Source organism: Coturnix japonica, chromosome 7 (assembly GCF_054131305.1).
Source record: "Coturnix japonica strain WE chromosome 7, WE-NBRP24, whole genome shotgun sequence".
In the NCBI taxonomy this organism is placed as follows: Eukaryota; Metazoa; Chordata; class Aves; order Galliformes; family Phasianidae; genus Coturnix; species Coturnix japonica.
The window spans coordinates 24,042,563-24,064,150 of record NC_140669.1 but is presented as its reverse complement, the minus strand read 5'-3'; the positions used below and the strand labels follow the sequence as shown (position 1 = coordinate 24,064,150).

The 21,588-nt window shown below is 38.1% G+C and overlaps 1 protein-coding gene across 1 annotated transcript; it reads left to right on the top strand.

Annotated features, from left to right (window-relative positions):
* The first annotated feature begins 14,919 nt into the window (after window positions 1-14,919).
* On the top strand, window positions 14,920-21,177 carry C7H2orf69 (chromosome 7 C2orf69 homolog). Its single transcript, XM_015868178.3, has 2 exons — window positions 14,920-15,260; window positions 16,575-21,177. The coding sequence occupies exons 1-2, from the start codon at window positions 14,955-14,957 to the stop codon at window positions 17,412-17,414; spliced, it is 1,146 nt and encodes a 381-aa protein (XP_015723664.3). The 5' UTR covers window positions 14,920-14,954; the 3' UTR covers window positions 17,415-21,177.
* Window positions 21,178-21,588: the final 411 nt, after the last annotated feature.

The following is a 21,588-nucleotide window of genomic DNA, read 5'->3' as shown; positions in this document are numbered from 1 at the left end:
ATAAATATATAGAATCAAGGAAGCATTAAGATTGGAAAAGACCACTAAGCTCATTTAGTCCAATTGTCTACATACTACCAATACTGCCTACTAAACTACATACCTAAGCTCTACATCCGCACTTTCTTTAAACTTCTCCAAGGACAATGACTCCACCCACTTCCTCGGGCAACTTGCTCCAATCCCTAACCACTCTGAGAAGAAATTTTCAAGAAAGAAATTTCCAAGAATGTCTTTCTTTGAAGTGAGAGGTCCAAATCTGAACACAGAATTCACAGTTTGGGCTCACCAGAGCTGAGTACAGGGAGACGATATCTTCCAGATATGTATAGACATATGGTAAGTTCTACATGTAAAATAGTGCTTAGATGTTAAATGTTGTCTGTGCTCTTCAGGCATATAAGATCCTTACAGAAATAAAGCTTAGGCAGAACTTATTCTTTGCTCAGAGGAGATATTTCATTAAAATATCTTATGCCCCACTCATGCCACAGTCACTCTCTTCACACTGACACACCTCCATTGGTAAGGGTGCAGCGATTTGTGCACAAGGTAGCTCAAACTAGGAAAAAGCCCTTTACCTTGGTCACTATAGCATAATTACTGAATATTATCCTTGGTGTTTGGGCTCCCCACCCTCTGCTAAACAACAGTTCTCCCTCGTACAGGTCCCATTTGATAACATCTCATGCAACACTAATTGCATATGCTAATTTATGGCCTCTGGAAGGAGCAACAGTAAGAAGACAGTCTGAATATACATTCCTTACTAAGTTCTGCCTGAGTTCATAATTTTAAAGATAATCATCAAAGCAGATTGGGGGGAAAACAAAATCACTCCTCCCAATTATTAAGCAGATATATAGCTTAGAAGTATTGAATGGAGTCACACAGGGGGACAAAGCTTAAAACGCAAGAACGGATAGACACATCACCAGAGATCTTTTGAAATTATTGACTTCACCCTGTATGATCTGCACCCTGCACAAGCAAGTTAAGCAGGCAGAAAGAACCCAAATCACAGGAAAACTGAAACAGGTCATTATTTCAGTACAGTCAGGGCAAGGAGCACAAATCAAAATTCACAACAGCTTGGATCTATTTGAACTTTCCATTAGCTACAATCAAAGAGAAATAACTGCTTGCTTTTCAAAATTATGCAAGAGAAATAAGAAAGGAGAAAGAACACTGTTGAACTCTACGATGTAATCACTATGGCAACTTGTAAAACTGCTTTACGTAGTGGTTCTAGCAGTTCCCTTATGTACTATCAAAACAAATATGTTAAACACTAAAATTTAAAGAATTGGTCATTTAACATGTTGTATTAACACATTGAAGAGTGTCATTGCATTTAATTTGAATTTTATATTATATTTGTGTCATATTGTAGCACTCAAATTTTCTCATTTAGCAATACAGTATGGGGGGGTGGAACACATTAGGTTACAGATCCAGTCTGACTGATACAATTTTCAGTTCCACTCCAATTTGTCAGGATCTGAATTAAAACTAGAGAGGTTTCCTTGCTCCCACTAATCTAACAAAATTCGATTCTAAACTATCAATAGTGATGGTTTGAATCCTCCTACTAAGATCCTACAGGAACACACTTATAATGGTATTGTGATTTATTTTTTTTAAATCTTTGTCTATATTGTCCTTCATTTTAAACAACTTTTCCTGCTTCTGCATTTATTCCACCTCTAATTCTTCAATATTGAAAACCATCACATCCTGCTTTCACTTTGCTAGGCAGTGAATAATAATAAGCAGTGAATAATGTTTCAGTATATATATATATATATATATATATATACACACATACACACACACACATACAAATATATACATATAAGTATATTCACAATACATACACAGTTTAGAAAGAATGGGATTGTCAAATAATAGCATAGAAAAGTGTGAACTCATGACTCAACAGTTCCCATACACAAGGGCTACTCTAAAGTATTACTTTCTATTTTATCTTGTTTGCTCACACTGTCAGATGAAACTGATGGTGGTATGGCAGTAAAGGTTGAACCAATATTCCATTACATGTTATCACTGTGCAATAGATACCAGCTGTGGGGAAGTCTGACGAAAATGTGTCTGACATTGGAAGTGCAGATGAAGCAAAGGTGTGTCACTGAATTCCTTCACATGGGAAAAAATGGAACCGATTGACATTAATCGACACTTGCTCAACATTTACAGAGACCAAACAGTGGATGTGACACAACAAGCTGGCAGATTGTGCATTTTAGCAATAGAAACAGACGATCGCCTCTACTGGATAAGATTCCTTACAAGTACAGTATGCAGGTTCTTGTTCATTGCTGGCAACACTGCATACATAATGGCTGTGACTATGTCAAAAAACAATGTCTAGTACTTCGGAATTAACTCTATTGAATAGTGCTACTGTTTTCTTCCTATCTACTGTAATTTACACAGAAATAAATAGGAGGTATTGCTTTCAGAGTGACCTATGTACATACATACTCAAAGAAATAAGAAAAATCTCATACTTACTTTTGTCCATTGGTGAGGCCAAGAAATAATGTATTTTGATAGTGAGGAGTAATTAAATCATTTAGGTGGCAGGGCCTAATGCATGGGCACTGAAGTCTGCCTTACCAACATCAGAAAGTTGCAGCATTAAACCACTGCCAAGGTTACCTCAGTGAGCCTACTTCATCATGAACAGGTCACTGTGTTCCATTCAATATAGTACCTTAAATTATACCAGCATCATCTTATTCAGAGAACAAACATTAAAAATTGAAAACCTCTCAGGTCTACAATTTAAATAGCCACCTTATTTAAACTGTCATGGGCTTTGAACCCTCAATGACTGCAAAAATGTGCATGATCTGAAAAATAAAACTAATGCAAACCTAGTGTTGTCCTTACGCCGTTCCTTAAGGAATTGAATGTGAAATAGTCCAAGAATCAGGGAAGAACTACATTTTAATTTCATTAAAAATTAAGCATCATGACAGAACCAACAGCAAAACAGCATTAACTGAAAGCAGCGTTTTTGAGCATATGGCGAAATAATCATTTTCACTGAAGAATGTATGTTTGAATATATGCACACATATCCGTATGCTTTATATTTATACATAAAAATAAAAGCCCAACAACCATTTCATGAAGTATTTCACTGCAGTACACTTCTGAAGAATCCTACACTACCTATGAAAATATTGGAAAAAATCTACCTAAGTCTACTTCAAAATGTTAATATATAAGAATATATTTAATATAAACTTCTAAATCTTTATCACTTTGTAAGACAACTGCCTTCGTAATGGTGTCCATAGGGAAGGGATAAGGCTTGCAATTAGTCAAATAGTAATGCGTTAAAAATCTGTTTAAAACTGAGGAGAGATCTCTCTCTCTCTCCATATATACACACATTTTTCTGGTTAAGTAACAGATGAAAATTACGTAAAAATAGGATCCTATAATAATGATCTTTTTAAAAGCTAACAAACAAGACATTGCAAACGTTAAGGGTTTCTTTGGGGGTGGCTTTTTTTTTTTTTTAATTTTTTTTTTTTTTTTTAATAAATGGAAGAGCCCTAGACCTTGAGAATTCTTGTCATCAACTCTGTATTAGCTTTTAATTCACTACTGTATCTTAAAGAACTGAATGTTGTGTTTTAGGAACAGTTACAATAATATAAAAGTAACTACAGTGGTAACCATTAAAAAAAAAACTGACAAACTCACCATGTGCTGCTCAACACACCAAAGCTGTTGTCTCCTTCAGTTTGGATAAACTGTTTCAAGAGTGTTTCAGCTGCTACTGAGTGGTAACTGTTCAAAAAACAGAGAAGACCGAATATGACCACTTTGAAACAACACTGAAGACATTAACTGCAACTAAACAAATTAGAGATACTTCTAATATACACAACATGCACAAAAGCTTAAGTCAGTAGAAGTTTTACCAATTACTTTGACAAAAGCAGAATTAGGCTTGAAATTGTAAGGCAGAGTACGAGCATTTTAAGCTGGTATTGAGAAAAGAAACTATGACAGTCTTTTTCTCCACCCTCTTTCAAGCAGAGTTCAACTCTGCATTTGTGTGAAAATCATTGTGGTTATTTTAAATATTCACTTGAATACAAAGAAACCAGATTTGTGGGGAAACAGTCCGAACTTAGTCCACTGTGTGAATATAAGTAGAAGAAATTCTCTCTCTGAAAGCAATCTTTTCACATGCTACAGCCTTCCACATTTTGCCACCAGGCGGCAAGATGACAGAAAAAGAACGCCGTGAGATTCCCGCATTATTAGCCTACTGCTGCCCTCTAACGTAGCACAGAAAAATCAACAGATTCTTAAAAGCTAAAAGACCAAAACAGTGACGATGTTGCTTAGTGCTAGAGAGGAAACCATAACGACTGATCAAAATGAAAAGCAGCAGATTTCGATTTCCATGACCGCAGCAAAGTCTGACATACTTTAAAGTAATCCATAGGTTAACAAAGCATTCATTTGTACAGAGATGCAAGAGTAGGAATTCAAGTCAATTAATTAACATGAATGAAACAAGGACAGGTAAAAGGAAACAACTGATAAAAAGCTCAAAATTTTAAGGTTAAGAAATATCTTTTTTTTTTTGCTAAGCTTTTCTAGTTCCAAATGTTCATCTTTCCATCAGAAAGGTTTCCTCTTAAAGCCATGCAAGTAATATCAAAGTGAACAGCTCAGTATTGAAGTGCAGTAACATTTAAAGCAAAATCAAGTACCATATCAAAATGAGTGTTTGCTCTTCTAAGTATGATAGAAAATAAGTATCTCTAGCACTTGGCCATATTCTCAAGTAACTCACTTTGACACTTATATAAAAGTCTATTTATCCCACTGACCTATCACATACAGCTCTATATGAACCAGGTTGGTTGTTTCTTCAAAGACAAAACACGATAGTCATAAACTTAACTGAAATTTCAAGATTTCAAAGCCTATAAAGTCAGTGAAGCAGTAACAACATTCAACTAGCCATAGAATGATGATTTGCAAGGCACTTCTGTTCTCCAGCACTCTAAAAAAGCATGAGTGCCTTTACTTCCAGTTGAAGTCAAGAACTGGGGATATTCCTTACTTCTCATATCTGAGCTTGGTATTTTTGCAGAGATTTCTACCTGGGCAGGTATGAGGAGTACAGACACGATGCACTTAACAGACTGTGTAACTGCAACATTTGAACCACATCCTGCAGAGATATTTTGGTATTATATACTCAGATGAAGTTATTCCAGCTTACAAGTATTTCACAGACAGGAAAACAGTTAGTACAAGAAAACATACTGCTTGCCTAACAATGTTTTGCAGAACTGCATTATGCTCTGTAAGCAAAGAAAGTGCTCCTCTCTTCAAGATACAGTTAGATTTAAAAGTACAAATATCTGTCTAAACATAAAATGATCAATTTATTTTTTTTAAAAAACAGCTAGAAAGGATATTCTATAATGGTACATATATGACACCGTGCTCCACCCTCAGTGACCAACATTAACTCTCAAATTCAGATGGAAATAGAACTGGAAAATGGTTTAATATTTTTCCCCAAAATATTCACTTGAACTTTTATTTCAATCTCAGGTCACGGCCATTGTTTGCAGATCCTACAGTACCCAAAGCTCCCAGCAGAAATGATGAGGACAGGGAACTGTACAAGTACAAACAATTATTTGCTGCTAATTTAGGAACTGAACATTTATTTGGGAAGTCTTAATGGAAATAAAGGTCATTGAGTCAGAGAACGGAAACACATCGTGTAACCTAAACATCCAATTAAAAGTATTATATCAGAATTTGGGCTGTCAAATACATGCAGTCAGTCACTTGGCTGCAAAAAGATACCACAAACAAATGCCCACAGTTATCTGAATAATGAGTAAGATAGAGAGAGAGAAAAATAAATAAATAAATTAGATTGTTCTCAGTGGAAAGAGAAGGAAAATCTGAATTGCTTGCTCCAAATTGCATCTTTGCCATCTGCAGATCTTGCATGCTGTTCTTTTTACTTTTCATTCAACAGAATTTGGAAAGTCTTAATTGCTGACTAAATTTACTTTGGAGTCCTTTTCAGTGAGTTAGAAATATGCTGCTATAATACTTGTAAAGTTTGAGCCATACCACTCTGCAGCAGACAGGAAATAGCTTCTCTTATGGTCATCCATTTAGCATATCCTCAACAGAAAGGTCCAATATCAATACAAACCCAACTAAAGTTGCAGCAGACCCACATGCTCCATTCCAAGCAGAGTGCTCACATCCTGCTTTAATGGAGAAGCACATTGGAAACATAGAGAAGTGACTAGTCCTGGGCAAATAAACTCAGGGCACTAACAAACAAAAGCCAGAAACTATGACAGGAAATCATAACACTAAATAGAAACACAAGCATGAACTGTACATAACCATATTGTGCAGTGTAAACTTCTACTTATATTCACACAATGGACTAAGCACAAGGAATTTTTGGTGACTCGTACTCTAGCAATGAAGCTTGAAAGAGTGCTGGGAAATGAACTGGAGTGCTTAGCAGCATACACTTCAGGTGGGTGTAACTGCTCACTGTCTCTTTGTGTATCTGGTTACGATGGAGAACAAGAGAGTAAAAGCCACACACTGCTTCTCTTCTAAAATGGCAGAAGAGCTCATGTGTTCAGGACATTACAGAAATTACATCCTCAATCAGGTTGGTTTATTTAGAAGAAAAAGTTAACAGCAACTGCAGATAGTAATGCTGCAACTATTAAACTGAAAGATGACCAATATTAACATGATCTACAAATGGGTTAATTTCTTTCAGAAATTAAGCTTCACAAATTCCAGCACTTTCAGAAAGGATTGGCACTTTAAGAAATTGTATTGGATTAGACATTAAGGGGCAAGCACTACAAATGTTCATGTAGAAGAAGCTCCCGTTTCTTTCCTCTTTAATTTCACATCTTCTAAGAAGAACCCCACTAACACACGTTAGCTCTAGAATGAGGACTGATAAAAAGCAACAAATCCTTAAAGTTAGAATAATACAAGTCTTGAGATCAGCTGTTTGTAAGAACTGTGAAACACTTGAACTCTCTGTTCAGATGAATTATGCTGCTTTTCATTTGCTTCAGCCGAAGCTGTCAAAGGAAAAAAAAAAAACTGACAGCTTTCGTTCATCAATGTTAGCTTGTCTGGCAATTGAAAGCTATGAAACACGGAGATTAAAACCACAAAGTACACAAAGCTTCATATGATTGTTAAGGGTAATGCTTATCTAACAAAATTTCACAAGGGGCTTAAAATATTACATGTTTTGAAAAAGAAGTGTATTTGCTTCAAATTTTGGATTCTGAAGTTTAACTTCAGAACAATTTCAGCCTCTTACAGCCACCTCTTACAAGTATTACTGTTGATTCTGGCAGCTTTATTTTGGAATAATAACAAATATCTCCTTTTACAGGGTTTCAATTTTTAACTGTGGTAATGACAACCTCCTCCTCACCCATAAGTATTATCAAGAAATATTCAAAGTCTTGTTACAGACTGAACTCTTAATTCCTTGTCCTTTACCTCCTTCAATTCATTTCTTCTTCCTCTTCTCTCAAAACCTCCAAACAAAAATCCCACGTAGGTATGTTACTTGCAAGAAGAAAGCTCTTTGCAGGAAAATATATCCACAGTATCTCAGCTCTGTTTATCATCTCTGTCATGGGTGAGAGCTCCATTCTGGAGTCTGATCTGGAAAATAATAAGAGGGACCATGACTCAAAAAACGTAAAAGCTGACACCTTGCTAGACCTACCTTGACAAGCCAGGCTAGCCAAGACTGGCAATTATATCTTGACCAACTTAGTTAATTATGTATGTTTCTAGAATGTCATAATTGTATCCACCTTCAAGCATTATTTTCATCTCATGCCTTCAAAGCCAATTTAAAGGACTGTTATCAGTAGCCCATTCACAAGTATGATATTGAAAGAGGTTAAGAGTGAGAAAGTTGATAACACCTATTTCTTATAAATGGGTTATGGAAAACTCATAGCTAGGACTGAAAATCCTGTACTGGCAGATTAAATAGTATCAGCTGCAATGCAGGCAGATATCACAACTATCAAAATGCACAGCTATCCTGTGGAGTTTACTTTGGTACTAAGCCACACCAACAGAACTTAACTCACAATTAAGCTGTAACATTTAAAGAGGACCTTAATAGAAGGATTATTTCCATCTTTGCTCATCACCAATTTCCATTTGTAATTAACGTTTTGGAATTCTAAACACAAAATCTACATTATAAAGTTCTGTCCTCTGATTTGATGGCAAAATAATGAAATTAGAATCTAATCTGTTATGTTTAGAAGTCTGCTTAGTGTTATATTTTGATAGAAAAAGAACTCTGTACAATTTCTAAACACAGTGTGTTGTAACACAGACATTTAGCCTATTTGAGGGGAAGCATATCCATCGCTCCCATTAAGCATTCAGAACAAAAATATGGAATTAACTGAATAGCAGAGAAACTTTAAATGAAAACAAAACCAAGAGTGGTGGTTTAGCCAGAATTCTCTGCATATTTGGACCCAGCTATGGGAAGAATAATTGAAATACTTATCAAATCTTTTCAATGCTTTTTCTCCTCAAGAAGGATTCAAGGCCCCCAAAGGAGCTCCAAGGAGCTGACCTACTAAACTCATTTTTAACTCATTTGAAGCCACTGATTTGAAGAATGGTTCTCTTAGCTTTTGATATTTGGATAATAAGTCCTGTAAGTTTGTAACTTTGTTTGAACTAAAGGTCCACCTGCTACACAAATGAAGTATTTCAACATAAGAGTGGGAAAACACAGATTTTGTAAACTACTTCCTAGGAAACACGAAGCACTTTTAAAATCAATACAATGCAATGACAGAACATGTGATAAAATCAACATTTTATGCAGCTGTTTTTGGTGTTGAGCAAAGCTCAGTAACGACTCCTTCCAGGCACTGAATGTTGATATTTGATGGTTTGTGGTATTCACATACTGCATAAATATCAGTACCACTAACTATGCATGTTATAACAGTAACAGTGCCGTTTAATGGGGAAAAAAAGACAAATCTTATTTCTCTATCAAAAGTCAGAGTTGGTACATAACAAAAATGCACTTATATTCATTGCTAAACTCAAGTATTTTAACAAGAAATTAATAGTAAGGAAAAATGTTTTACATTTTCTCCATAATTTTTATTCATTACAAATTTAGTACTTGCCACTAAAATATCCTTGCCTTATTTCCACTTATCTTTGCACCAGTTCTATGTTTCAACTAACAAAAGAACTGGGCATCTGAAACCAGATTTACATCACTGTAAATGCATCTTCCACTTAGCTAAATATCTCAGTGTGACAAACAGACAATATTACTTTTCGAATAGATGCTTAGATATCAGTAGTCTAATGACTGAGGTCAAACATCTGACTATTGAATATTTAGATAAATATCTGGACTAGAACAGCTATTAGGAAATTTGATGTCTAGCTTTATGACAGTATCAGTCTCAGACAACCATAATAAGAGGTTAGCATTCTTATACTTAGTTATTCCCATTAATCAGGATAAATGTTTGGTGGACTAACATCACCCAGTAAGTGCCTTTCAGTAAGACGACCACCTTAACAGCTCACTGGCAGCATTCAAGCACTGTGTATGAATTAGCTGCTTTCTGCTGGAAGTTCAAATCTCACCACTCAAACACCTTCCATCAGATTTCATGTCATCATTCAATCATATCTGCTCTCACTAAAACTCACATTTTTAAAACTTAAAAAAATTATCAAAGGGTGGAATTCTACTCCTAATTCTTTCAGGACAACTCTAGTCAGCTCTGCAGAACAATGAGCAAACTCAAAGGCATCCAGGATAGATAGAAAAACAAATTAAGGCTATCATCGATATGTTGAAATTCAATACATAAAGGTTGGTACTCGCAGTAGCTAAGCTAAGAGTGAGAGAATGGAAATTGAGATGCAGACAAGAACAAGCCAGATTTTCTTAATTTCACTGCCAGATACATCTCAGACCACAGGAATGGTTAGGGGCTGAGCTTTGGCCCACTTTTTCCTTTTAAACAATAAAAACCTCCTTCCAATTCTAGGGCCACCACGTGCTCATTTATATCCTGACCAGATTTCCAATTTATATTGATTTATGCCAGACAGTTTGCAGTTTCTTTAAGCCACAAGCTGTTCCCATGTTCTTAGACAAATTGCAACACAAGCTCTTTGCTTTTTATTTAATTACGCATTCCATGAATAGCAGAAGTACCAAAGTTTTAAGTTTTAGTTTTAAATAGACTCACGACCTCCGTCCTAAACTTCTCTATTAAATAATTCCAGTCCTTTCTATGCACTACACCCTCTAAGAACCAGATCAGACAACAGATAGCACATGTGAAGCCAGCACAGGCAGAATTTTCAGCCAATTGCTTCCAAACAGGAGGTACCAAGGCCAACTTTCCTCCCTACTTCCCTTCGGTGAAGACATTCATTTGAATTATCCTCATCTATTCATATAGCAGTTTTCCCAGTACTCGCAGGTTATTTGCTCTAAAACTCTTATTCTTCACTGAAAGTGGTCACGAGGGCCATTGGGAAGAACTGATAGATTATATAGATAAACTGTAGTGCAGACAGACCGATTAAAGAAAACAACCTGCCACAGGAAAATAACTCTAGAGAAAAGCATCAGTAATTTTTAATTCTTTATACTCCCTGTTTCTTTTTCTCAACAGTGGAAAAAAAAAAAGGAAATGAGATCACACACCCTGCTATTTCAGTAGGTTCCCAATAGAACTCTAACAGAAAAAGAACAGGGATTTATTTTGTATCCTGAAAAGGTTTTACTCGCACTTTCACACGACTCAATAAATCGTTTGGAACATAATTATTTCCCCAATGCTCTCCTGAATATCCTTACACAAAAGACGGCTGCTGGCAAGCATAGTTATCAGTAGGAATTTCAGCAGAATTGTTTAGTGCTTGAAATGGAGCAAAACAGAGGTCATTTCATTTGAACTGTTGCCGCTAATACAGTAAGAAATCTGAGTCAAGACCTCACCATCCATCAATGTGTAGCTGCTGGGAATTCCTCTGTGTACGCTTCACCACAGAGAAACATAACTCTATCCTCTAAGTGTTACTTAACAATGAAAGACACAGCTGCGTGCTATCTAAAATGAGTTTCCTGTCAGTATTTAACAGGTATTTTCACAGCTCTTCCAGTCCTCTATCAAGCTGCAAACTAGTAATCTGAACACAGTCTGAAAATAAAATATCAATTATAATACAAAGATGACCACGTGCATACGTGCATCTTCTAAGATATAATAAGTACTGTAGTAGGCTTGAATACTTCCACAGAAATAGTGTGCTGGGAGGAATTAGAAAGAAAGTGAGAGAAAGAAGCAAAAGCAACTGCAAAGAGCATCAGCAGAAAAAACCAATTATGCTGACCTGCCTATGAAACAAAAGAGCCCATATTCTATTTAACACCGTACTGAAGTGCTGTCACTTAAACTTAATAGTCTAATATCCTTAGCATTATTAGCACATTTATTCAGTATGTTTTTTCTGGCTTCTGAAATACTTCATAAACACATCACCAAGCCAAAACCAGCTCCTTACAAAAACATTTCCACTCTAAAATAATAATAATAAAAAAACTTAGTTCCATCTTCTAGTGTCACATTTGCTCCTATTTTCAATTTTTTAATCCATATACATGTAATAAATTTAGAAACTAAGAAACCAAAGCTGCATGAATCACCATCATTTCGCTTCACGCTGAGCAGCGATATTGAGATTCATTGAAGATACCGTGTATTGCAAAAGCTGCATCACAAACACACAAAGTAAACTCAGAGAAATCAGTCCCACTAAAATTTCTTATGCCGTGGAAGTGAAATTGCTTTCATCTTCTTAAAACTAGGACTAGATTGGTACTTTCCATTTTTTCCCATTATATGGACCATCATTTCCTATTAAAAAAGGAGCCCATTTCATTATTTTGGTGCTTTTGTGCACCTGATCTCTGCCTAATATATGGACTAGTGCTCACAATCTTCTGTGAACCTCACGTAGCATTTGGCATGAAGACGAATGCCCTGTATACTACCTCATATATTAACTTTAAACCTTTAAAACATTTGTTAAAATGTTGGTATCTGTGAAGAAATTTTGGATAAGCCAAACCCATCAGGAGGAAACAACATAGGCAAGATGTGGGCAAGATCACAGATTTTTCTTGCTATTGATAATAATCTTTCACATCACTTAGAAGTATTTACTAAAAGAGTGCCTCCCATTTTCCTAGCCTGTTCTCTTAGATGGATCCATACTACTTTGTGGAACTTCAGTAGTCATAACAGAGCTCTCCTTGTGCAAACCAAACTTAGCTACCAAAGTCCAAGTAACCAGACTTTGGAGTACAGGAGTGTTATTGTTGCTATTCAGACAACTGGTCAATTTTACAAACATATCCCTGATAAAACCAAACCACTCGTGCTTTTTCATGTGCTTATATATGGAGCAGGTATTACTTTTTCCTACCTAATAAAACATAGTAGTGACAACATTTTATTAGCTCTGTCAATTAAAAGTTTTTATGTCAGTGTGGACCAGATCTGCTCAAATTGGATTAAGAAAAACTGTCTGTATGAACTGGAATAAACATCTATACAATGAAAACTAGAGGGCTTTTTCCCCCTCATAATTTTGCTTCAGTAGCAGAGGTTCTGAAAGGTTCCATTTTAAGCTTCCAGCCTTGGGACATACTTACAGAGAAAAATCAAAAAAGCATTCCATAAATATTCCCTTTTTAAAAAAAAGCGGGCACATGTTGAAAGAGGAAATTCTGTTTTATCATTAAAACAGCTTTATATCTTGAGAGCGTAATCAAACACTAAAACACACTGTCCAGGGAGGTTGTGGAGTCTCCAGAATCCTGAACAACCTGCTCTTGCTGACTGTGCTTCAAGCAGTTCCAGACATAACCACTCCACAGCTCCACATTGCTCAGATTTAAACTCTTGGGATCATAGTCAGGGTGCATTACTTGAATTTCCAGAGGGACTCCAGCTCTAAAGGCAGTCTCTGGAACTGACTACTAGATCTAATGAAACACACCTCCAACATCAAGCCCCCAAAACATGGCCACAGTTATAAGCAAAGGGTGCTCCAGAACAGGTTTTTGCATTGCATACCGCCCTCTCCTGGTGAACAGGAAAGGGTGCAAATTTTCTTCATTACAGATCTAAGAAAACTATGCCAAACATAATTTCCATGCATGAAATAGTAGAAATGAGTTTTAAGACAATTTTTTAAAATATAAAAATCTACAAGCCACATAAATCACAAAATAAATAAATAAATAAATAAATAAATTATAAAGTCCAGTTTCTCCTGGAAATACTAAGTAGAAAGAATAACTTCAAAATAACAACTCAAGCATTTGATGAAGGAGCAGCCTTCATCAAAGGCACCAGTCACAGAATCGCAGGGGTTGGAAGGGACATCCACAGATCATTGAGTCCAACGCCCCCTGCCAAAGCAGGATCCCTACACCAGATCATACAGGTAGACATACACGCAGGTCATGAATATCTCCAAAGAAGGAGACTCCACAACCCCCCTGGGCAGCCTGTTCCAGTGCTCCATCATCCTCACTGTAAAGAAGTTCTTACACACATTCGTGCAGAACTTCCTATGCTCCAGTTTCTGGCTGTTACTCCTTGTTCTGTCTCCAATCTTGTTTCAGTACTAAAAAAAAAACACATATTGCTCAAAGTAGAACTACCAAAGCAAATAAACAAATATACAAAAATAGGAGGGTGGAAAGGCTCTTTTCCTTATTTGCAGTGAATAATGAGCTTTCTTAATGCAAAACACACAGAAAATGTTTCTTACAATGTCCGTCCTCACATATTCAAGCTAACATAACTAAAATGAAACAGATAGACCTAAGGTGCTATAACATGAAAATAACATGAAGATGGTAATAATACAAGAAGGATGGTGATAAATATCCAGAAGGCTGCCTATAGGAAAAACTCACCAAAATGGATTCCTTCAGTCTGGCTGGAAAACACCGAGGCAATCTCCACAGAGGAGTGATCTCAAAAAGATGCTGCCTTAGTGGTGGTCATTCCTTAAATTAAGTCTAGGAGAGATGGAGTCAATCTCCATCCTTTCCGGGATCACAGCTGAATTACCCTCGCCTGTGCTCCCACAGCTGACCTGACACTTGCCTCATCTGATGAACCAGAGGCTTAGGCCACGATTGCCAGTTTCCCATACAGGCGTTCTGATAAACACAGAAGTACCTTCAGAAAAGAGAAGGGCCCACATACATGTTTTGAAATGAACTGCTCCACACAGAACCAAGGGCACCCCACAGCACTGAACGTGCCCCACAGCAGCACACATAAGGGCCTTCTTGGTTACAGCGGCAAATCCAGACAAAAACACCGCCCAATTTTTCCTCATCACTTTTTCAGTCTGGTACACTTTCCAAACAAGGCCACACTGAACATAAACCAGACACAACCATCTCAGCATCACTTAACAAACACAGGATGAGACCAAGGGATCATCAGTGGAGCATCTCAACAAATAATCACTTCAGAGCCCTGCTGACAGGTAGCAAGGCGCAGTGAGGTGACCAGCAACAAAAAGAACCTCGACGGCATTAGCACAGAGCAGCCCCTCGCGCTCTTTTTCAAAGTTCTATGACGCCACAGCTGAGGTGGGAGGCCGTTATATGGGCACGAGCAACGCGCCGTTCTGGTTTCCTTATGGGCGGCGGCAGCGATGGGCGGGCAGTGAGTGCAGGGCGGGCAGTGAGTACGGCTGGCGCAGGCGCGCAGTGCGCTGAGCTGCGGGCGGTGAGCGGCGGCCCCATGAGCGGGCGCTGCCGGGCGGGCGCAGCGTCGCTGCTGTGGGGGCTGTTCGGCCCCGCCGCCCTCGGCCTGGGCGGGAGCATGAGCCTCTGCGGGACACCGGCCGCTTGTGCCGCTGGGCCCGCGAGCGGTGGCGGCGGTGGCGGCTTCTCCTCATCGCGGCTGAACCCGCCGTGGCTGCGGCTGCCGGAGGTGGCGGGCGCGGAGCCGCAGCGGGCCAACGAGCTGCTGCTGCTGCTGCCTCCGGCCCCGCGCGGCCCGGCAGCGCCTCAGCATCACGTCGTGTACTTCCCGGGAGACGTGCAGGTACGTTGCAGGTACGGGGCGGGGAGCTGGAATCCTGCGGCTGAGGGAGCCGGCCCTGCCTGCAGCCTGGGGGAAACGTCTGTAAACAGTGCTCGGGGCGGCATTTTTGGTGGAGCTGTGTCAGAGCGTGACTTGGGAAAGATGGGGGAGCTAGAAAACGGGAGCTTTCCACAGCGGATTTGTGGATAGCACGGTCACTTGGCTGCTTTCGAGGTGTTTATGACCGTGCCTGTAAGGAGGCACGTGTTGTCTCTGCATTGACAGACGTCGAAAGGAGCCTGCAGTGCACGCTGTGACTGCACACATCAGGTAGTGTTTAACTGCCATTTCAGCGGTCAGCACGGACTAAGAATACCCTTTAAGTTGCCACTGCTGCTTGTGCTTGTCCAGTGCTTGTATTGCCCTCAGGACGTGTAACAGATCCGTGTTCTCTGCTTTTAGGGATTCAGGGGTGAGGATCATGCGTGAGAAAACCTATTCCTGAAGGATTAGGTCTATTGTTTGTCTGTTAATAAGAGAAACAGTATTTCTGCAAATGGAGTAAATATGTTATAACTGTGTGTTTTGGAGCACCTTTCATATGAGGAAAGGTTAAAGGATGGGTTTCTTTAGCTTGGAGAAAAGAAGTCTCCAGCGACCTTTCAGTACTCAAAGGGAGCTTACAAGCAGGAGGGGGACTGACTTTTTGCATGGTCTGATAGTGATAGGACAAGGGGGAATGGCTTTAAACTAAAAGAAGAGTGAATTAGGTTAGATGTAGGGACAAAATCTTGACTCAGGAAGGGGTGAGGCATTGTCACAGGCTGCTCAGGGAAGCTGTGGATGCCCTATCTCTGCAGGCGCTGAAGGCCTAGTTGGATGGGGCCCTGAGCAGGCTGATGTAGTAGTTGTCAACCCTGCCCATTGCAGGGGATTGGATCTGGATGGACTTTAAAATTCCTTCCAGTTTAAGCAATTCTATTATTCTGTGTCATATTAAAATGAGTAATACTTTAATTTCCTTTTGGAGTGTGAATACTACAGAAATGATGTGTACTCGAAGGTACTTACTTTAATTATGTTGATTTTGGGGACATATAAAAATGTGTGTTAAAAAAAATTGAAGTAGAATAGGTGAATTTAAATGGAGTATTTAATTAAATTATATTAAATGGAATATTTAACATATTTCTAGTTCTTAGAGCCTAGTAAGAGAGCATCTCTGTAGTGCCAAATGGTTCTCTTGGTCGTGATCCCTCCTTGTGGATGTGCTGGATGGAGCTGAGCTGTTTTTTCAATGTAGTAATGCGTCTTTTCTATCTTTTAATTTTTCAGAACTATTATGACATCATGTCTTGCCACCCAGAAAACTTTCAGTGGGAGCACTGGAGTTTTGAAAATGTTGCTACCATACTTGCTCACCGATTCCCTGATAGTTTTATTTGGGTTGTAAAATGTTCTCGAATGCACTTGCACAAATTCACTTGCTATGACAACTTTGTGACTAGCAACATGTTTGGGGCACCAGAGCACAGCACCGATTTTGGAGCTTTCAAGCATCTCCACGCGTTGCTAGTTAATGCATTCAGACTCTCTCAGAATATTCTGCAGTCCCAGAAAACTGTGCATGGTTTCAGCAAGGATGCAAAAGTGTCTGCTTGTAAATCAGAGCCGCAGTCTGTTCCTACAGCAAATGGCTGCTCAGCCACAGAAAGAGAGAAGGATTGTGAATGCTCTAATAATTCCACCATGAACTTCGTTGCACCGTCTGCTGTAGATGCAGTGTCGTTTACTTTGATTGGCTTCAGTAAAGGTTGTGTGGTTTTGAACCAGCTGCTTTATGAGCTGAAAGAAGCGAAGAAAGACAAGAACACAGCTGCCTTCCTAAAAAACATAAAAGCCATGTACTGGTTGGATGGTGGTCACTCGGGAGGAAGCAATACTTGGGTTACTTATCCTGAAGTGCTGAAAGAACTCGCACAGACAGGAATTGAAGTTCATTCTCATGTTACACCGTATCAAGTGTTTGACACAATGAGGTCGTGGATTGGGAGAGAGCATGAGAAATTTGTACAGGTACTTGAAGAATTTGGTGTTGAAATAAATGATCAACTACATTTTGCTGATGAACTTCCCTCCTTAGATAACCATTTCAGAGTACATGAAGTATTTTGAGACTGTATCAAAATAGTATATTCATCGTAAAAGCACTTTTGACGTGGTAGATCCTGTTATCTAGATTTACAGCTTTGAGCAGATGCTTTCTGAAGAGAATATGAAATCAGTCCTGAGTTGCTAATATACACATTTCCAGTAGCTTCAAAAGGTGGACATCTGCAAGACGTCATCACCCGGTTCCTGAAAAGGGAAAAAAATAAACCCAAAACTGTTATGAAGAGTTATTCTATAAATGTTTTGTGTTGTGTGAGTGTTTCTTGTCAAATTACTGGCAGAATTTTTAGTCTTGGGTATCTAAAGTCATATGCTGCCTTCAATGGGAGTTTGAAGTACTCTAGACTTTCACATGTCTGGATACGTCAGCTTGGTAGCTTCCAGGGCTAAAAACTTTGGTCTGTGTCCATGGCAGACATATTAGTTTTTTGGTGGAAGGGTAGTGATTGTTAGAGTTATCTTAGTTTTTTATTTTGTTGAAGATTGTTTCCTTTACTTAACTAGATCTTCCAGTTTTGTAATGTTTCTCCTAATTGAGAAAGTCATGAGTATTTCCCTTTGGAACAATAGTGTCAATCTGTTTTTCTTCTTTGTGAGCTCTTTGCCTTTTCTGTGCCTGTGAAGTTTCCTTAATTCATTGTGCAGTATCTGCTTGTGAATAGCCATTTTGCATTGAGTTTGAAAATTTAGACTTAGCTGCGTTGAGTGACCAAGAATGTTTGTAAGGGTGTATTTTATTGCTCTTTTGACTTACCTTGCTATTGTTTTGACTAACTTCTGTAAGGACCAGCAGTAATATCTGCATTTTCAACTCAAGGGGTAACTGTAGCCCTTCTGATTTTGGACTGGTGAAGTTTTTCTTACAAACCGTAGCATTAGTTTTCAACTAGATCAAGCTGTAAGTACATGATTTATGAGAAGTTGCATTAAAAATTTTGGTCTGCTGCCTGTAGCCATTTTGTAGTTCTTCTGTTTGTAGAACTCTTCTCCTTTCCACATATTGCAGTAGCTGCTTGTAGAGCTGTCCAAAGATCTGTATTCAAAGCTTAATGTTCTAGGCAGGAAATTAAAAAGAAAAAGCAAAACAAAACCAACACCCAATTCTAACTAAAATCAAAGCCAGGCAAATGTTGCTCTTGCCTCAAACCTGAGTATTTTTCAGCATGGAAGATGGACGTAATGCAGTTGTTTGTTTGTTTTAATTGTTGTAAACAACGTTTTCTATTTATCTACAAATAAATCTTAGGGGATCCTTAAAGACAACTGCAGCTTTTAACAGTGAACCTGTGGCTTAAAATGGCTTTGGATTTCCTGAAGGATAGAAATACAAAAGCAAGTTAGTGAAAACTGTAGAAACAAATACAGCTCAGTTCTGAAGAGAAGTTTTTTGTTCAACACTGTTCCCATGTTTGATTGCTTAGCGTACCCTTCCCCCTGTTTCTTGCTTCCTGTTACTCTTAAACTGCTTAAGGAAAGACCTGGGTCATCTTTGCTGTACTGGGATATTTTGAATATACGGGTTTCACTGGAGACAGTATTCTGACATCTGTTGCAATATTGATGCACATATTAATTACCAGATCATAGATCCATTTCTAACCAACTGAGTGCCAGCCAAAACAGCAGGACTGGGTTGCTACAAGCTTTTGTGAACAGCTATTAAAATGTTGGCATCATCTTCAGAAGTTCCTGAGCAGCTGCCCTTTGGAAATAACACTAACGTGTTTGGTGGAGGTGGCTTACAATAATTTGTTAAGCAAAATCAGCTCAAGCATTGCTGTATTAGTTTGAAGAATAAGCACTTTGTTATAGAGCTAAACTTACTGTGATGTTGTGGAGGGAAAACCGCCTGTTTTTTTTTTTCATTCTCTAACAGTTGTAGTACTCTGCTGGATGTGCCTCGTTTATTACAATGCATGTTAAAAATGATATGCAAAAAAATATAGAAAATAAACTATTTGTAATGGGTGAAAACACTTCAACGTGAGTGTAAAATGCTTAAACAAGCAGTTGAGTTCTGTTCGTTATGCTTTGTCTGGTGCTTGTGGTGACCTAGTTTAAAAAATGATTTTATTTGAATACATCTTTTTTTGCAGAGCAGGCTTTGTGTTAGCACAGTTAGCATCCAGCATTCTAAAAGAGCCTCCTGGAAACTTGCATACGTAGGAAAGCTGTTGTAAAGTACCTAAGGGTGTGAATGTTTCTATGTTAGGATGACATGGGTCATAGTTTGTACGTGCTTGTTTCTTGAGGATAGCTGTAAAGGCAGATTTTTAGTATGCTTAGATGTAAATACCTGAAGTTGAGTGGCTTCCATTCTTTTTTACCCTTATATTTTTGAGTGGAGTAAGGAATGTTACACCATCCTTACTGCAACCAGGTATGTAATAGCTGTTATCCTTCATGTTACTTGCTTGCTTCTTGGATAATAGGAAAGAGATTCTTCAGATTTTGAGGAATGCTAATATGTTTCAAGCTACAGCTGTTAAAAATCCCTTTGAGACACTGCTCAGTTCTGTGAAATTGTCCAAATTACACGTAAGGTAAATGATTCCATTTTGAGTGTGTCTTAAATACCAGAAGCTTAGCTGACTTGTTTCCTACCAAGAGGTAATGTAGTCACATTTCTGTAGATGCTTCTGTAATAAATTGGACTCAAATTTCGAGAGGTGATTGAGGGTCCAAGTCTTAAAATGTTACTGAAATCCTTTGTTCTCCCAGTGATAACATCTTTCAGCCTCCATATGTAAGTTAGCACTAGTACTTTAAAGTAAGCTGTTCTAGCTTGCTAAATTTACATTATTGCTGTTTTAGAGATAACTTTTAGGAGTGACATGTATTTAGATAGTCATAGGAGTTATTGCAAAGTCACTTCAGGAATTAGGAAGTCTGGATATTCATTGATAAATGTGTTTGTATCTGACTGTGCACTTAAGTTTTCCTAGAAGAGCCTTTTTGAGCTATTTGAAGACACAAAAGTCACTTTTTTTTACCTCTCCCTCTTGCGGTGCTTCTGTGAATGTTGTCCTTTCTCAGCTGAAGTTACTTTGCTGCCTGTGTGGAGTGAAGGAATTTATTCTGTCTTAGAGACTGTAAGTTGAAGTACTGTGTTTATACCAGATCTATCAATTTACTTCTAGTGCATATCTTAAATTATACTGGGGTTTTATTTTTCATCTATGCTCAGTGTAACAGTGGAATGGTATATATTCACTGTTTCTTGAGATCTTCTTCTAGGGTTTCAAAGCAGGTATCTATCAAATAAACTAAATAACTGAAGGTCTGTTAAAAACCAGACTGCACTGACTTATTTGGTATCCCATGGAAACACAGCAGGAAAGATGTGGGTAAAATCAAACCCTCCAAGATATCATTAAACTTTATCGGAAGTTGATTACTATTCTTCTTGCCTTTGTTGATGTCAATCTCAGTCCTGTCAGGTGATCTTATTGGTCTTGAATTTTGTACTTTCGAGGATAATCCTGTCTTGTCTCTTTCAAATAATTCATTAAGTTTTAAGAATACTTTGGATTTGCATAACATTCTCTATCTGGGTAACTTAAACTGTTTTGTAAACGTGATCCTGCAATAATAATGATTAAAAAAAAATGGAAAGGATGAAGACGTTTCATGAAAAATTATGGATGTCTCAACTGGTTTGTATCATTTTTACAGAATTTATATATGGTTCTGGCATAACTGTATTATATATTAATCATGTATTAATGTAATCATGTATTAATCATTAATCATGTTGCTTGAGGTATTTGTTGCACTGTTTCTTGATAACACAAATAATCAATAGTGCCAGGTGTGTTTTAATACAGGATATATGCAATGTACTCTGTAGCTGATAAGCTACATTGAGTAGCAGCCAGCATAGTTATACTGAGGAACGTGGTTTAGTGAGAAATGTTGGTGATGGGTGGATGGTTGGCCTGGATGATTTTAGAGGTCTTTTCTAACCTTGGTGATTCTATCCTTCTATAGTTGCTTTAGCATAAAACCCTTATTGAGCAGTGCTTTGTATTCCTTGTAGCAGAGAAGCCAAGAGCCTCACAACCCATCTTGTAGCAATATAGCTGTTAATCTGTGCTCTCTTGTGTGCCGTATTTTTAGGTATTGCCTAGCAGGATCTACAAATGTACATTTGGTGCAGGGTGTCCCTGTACAAAAC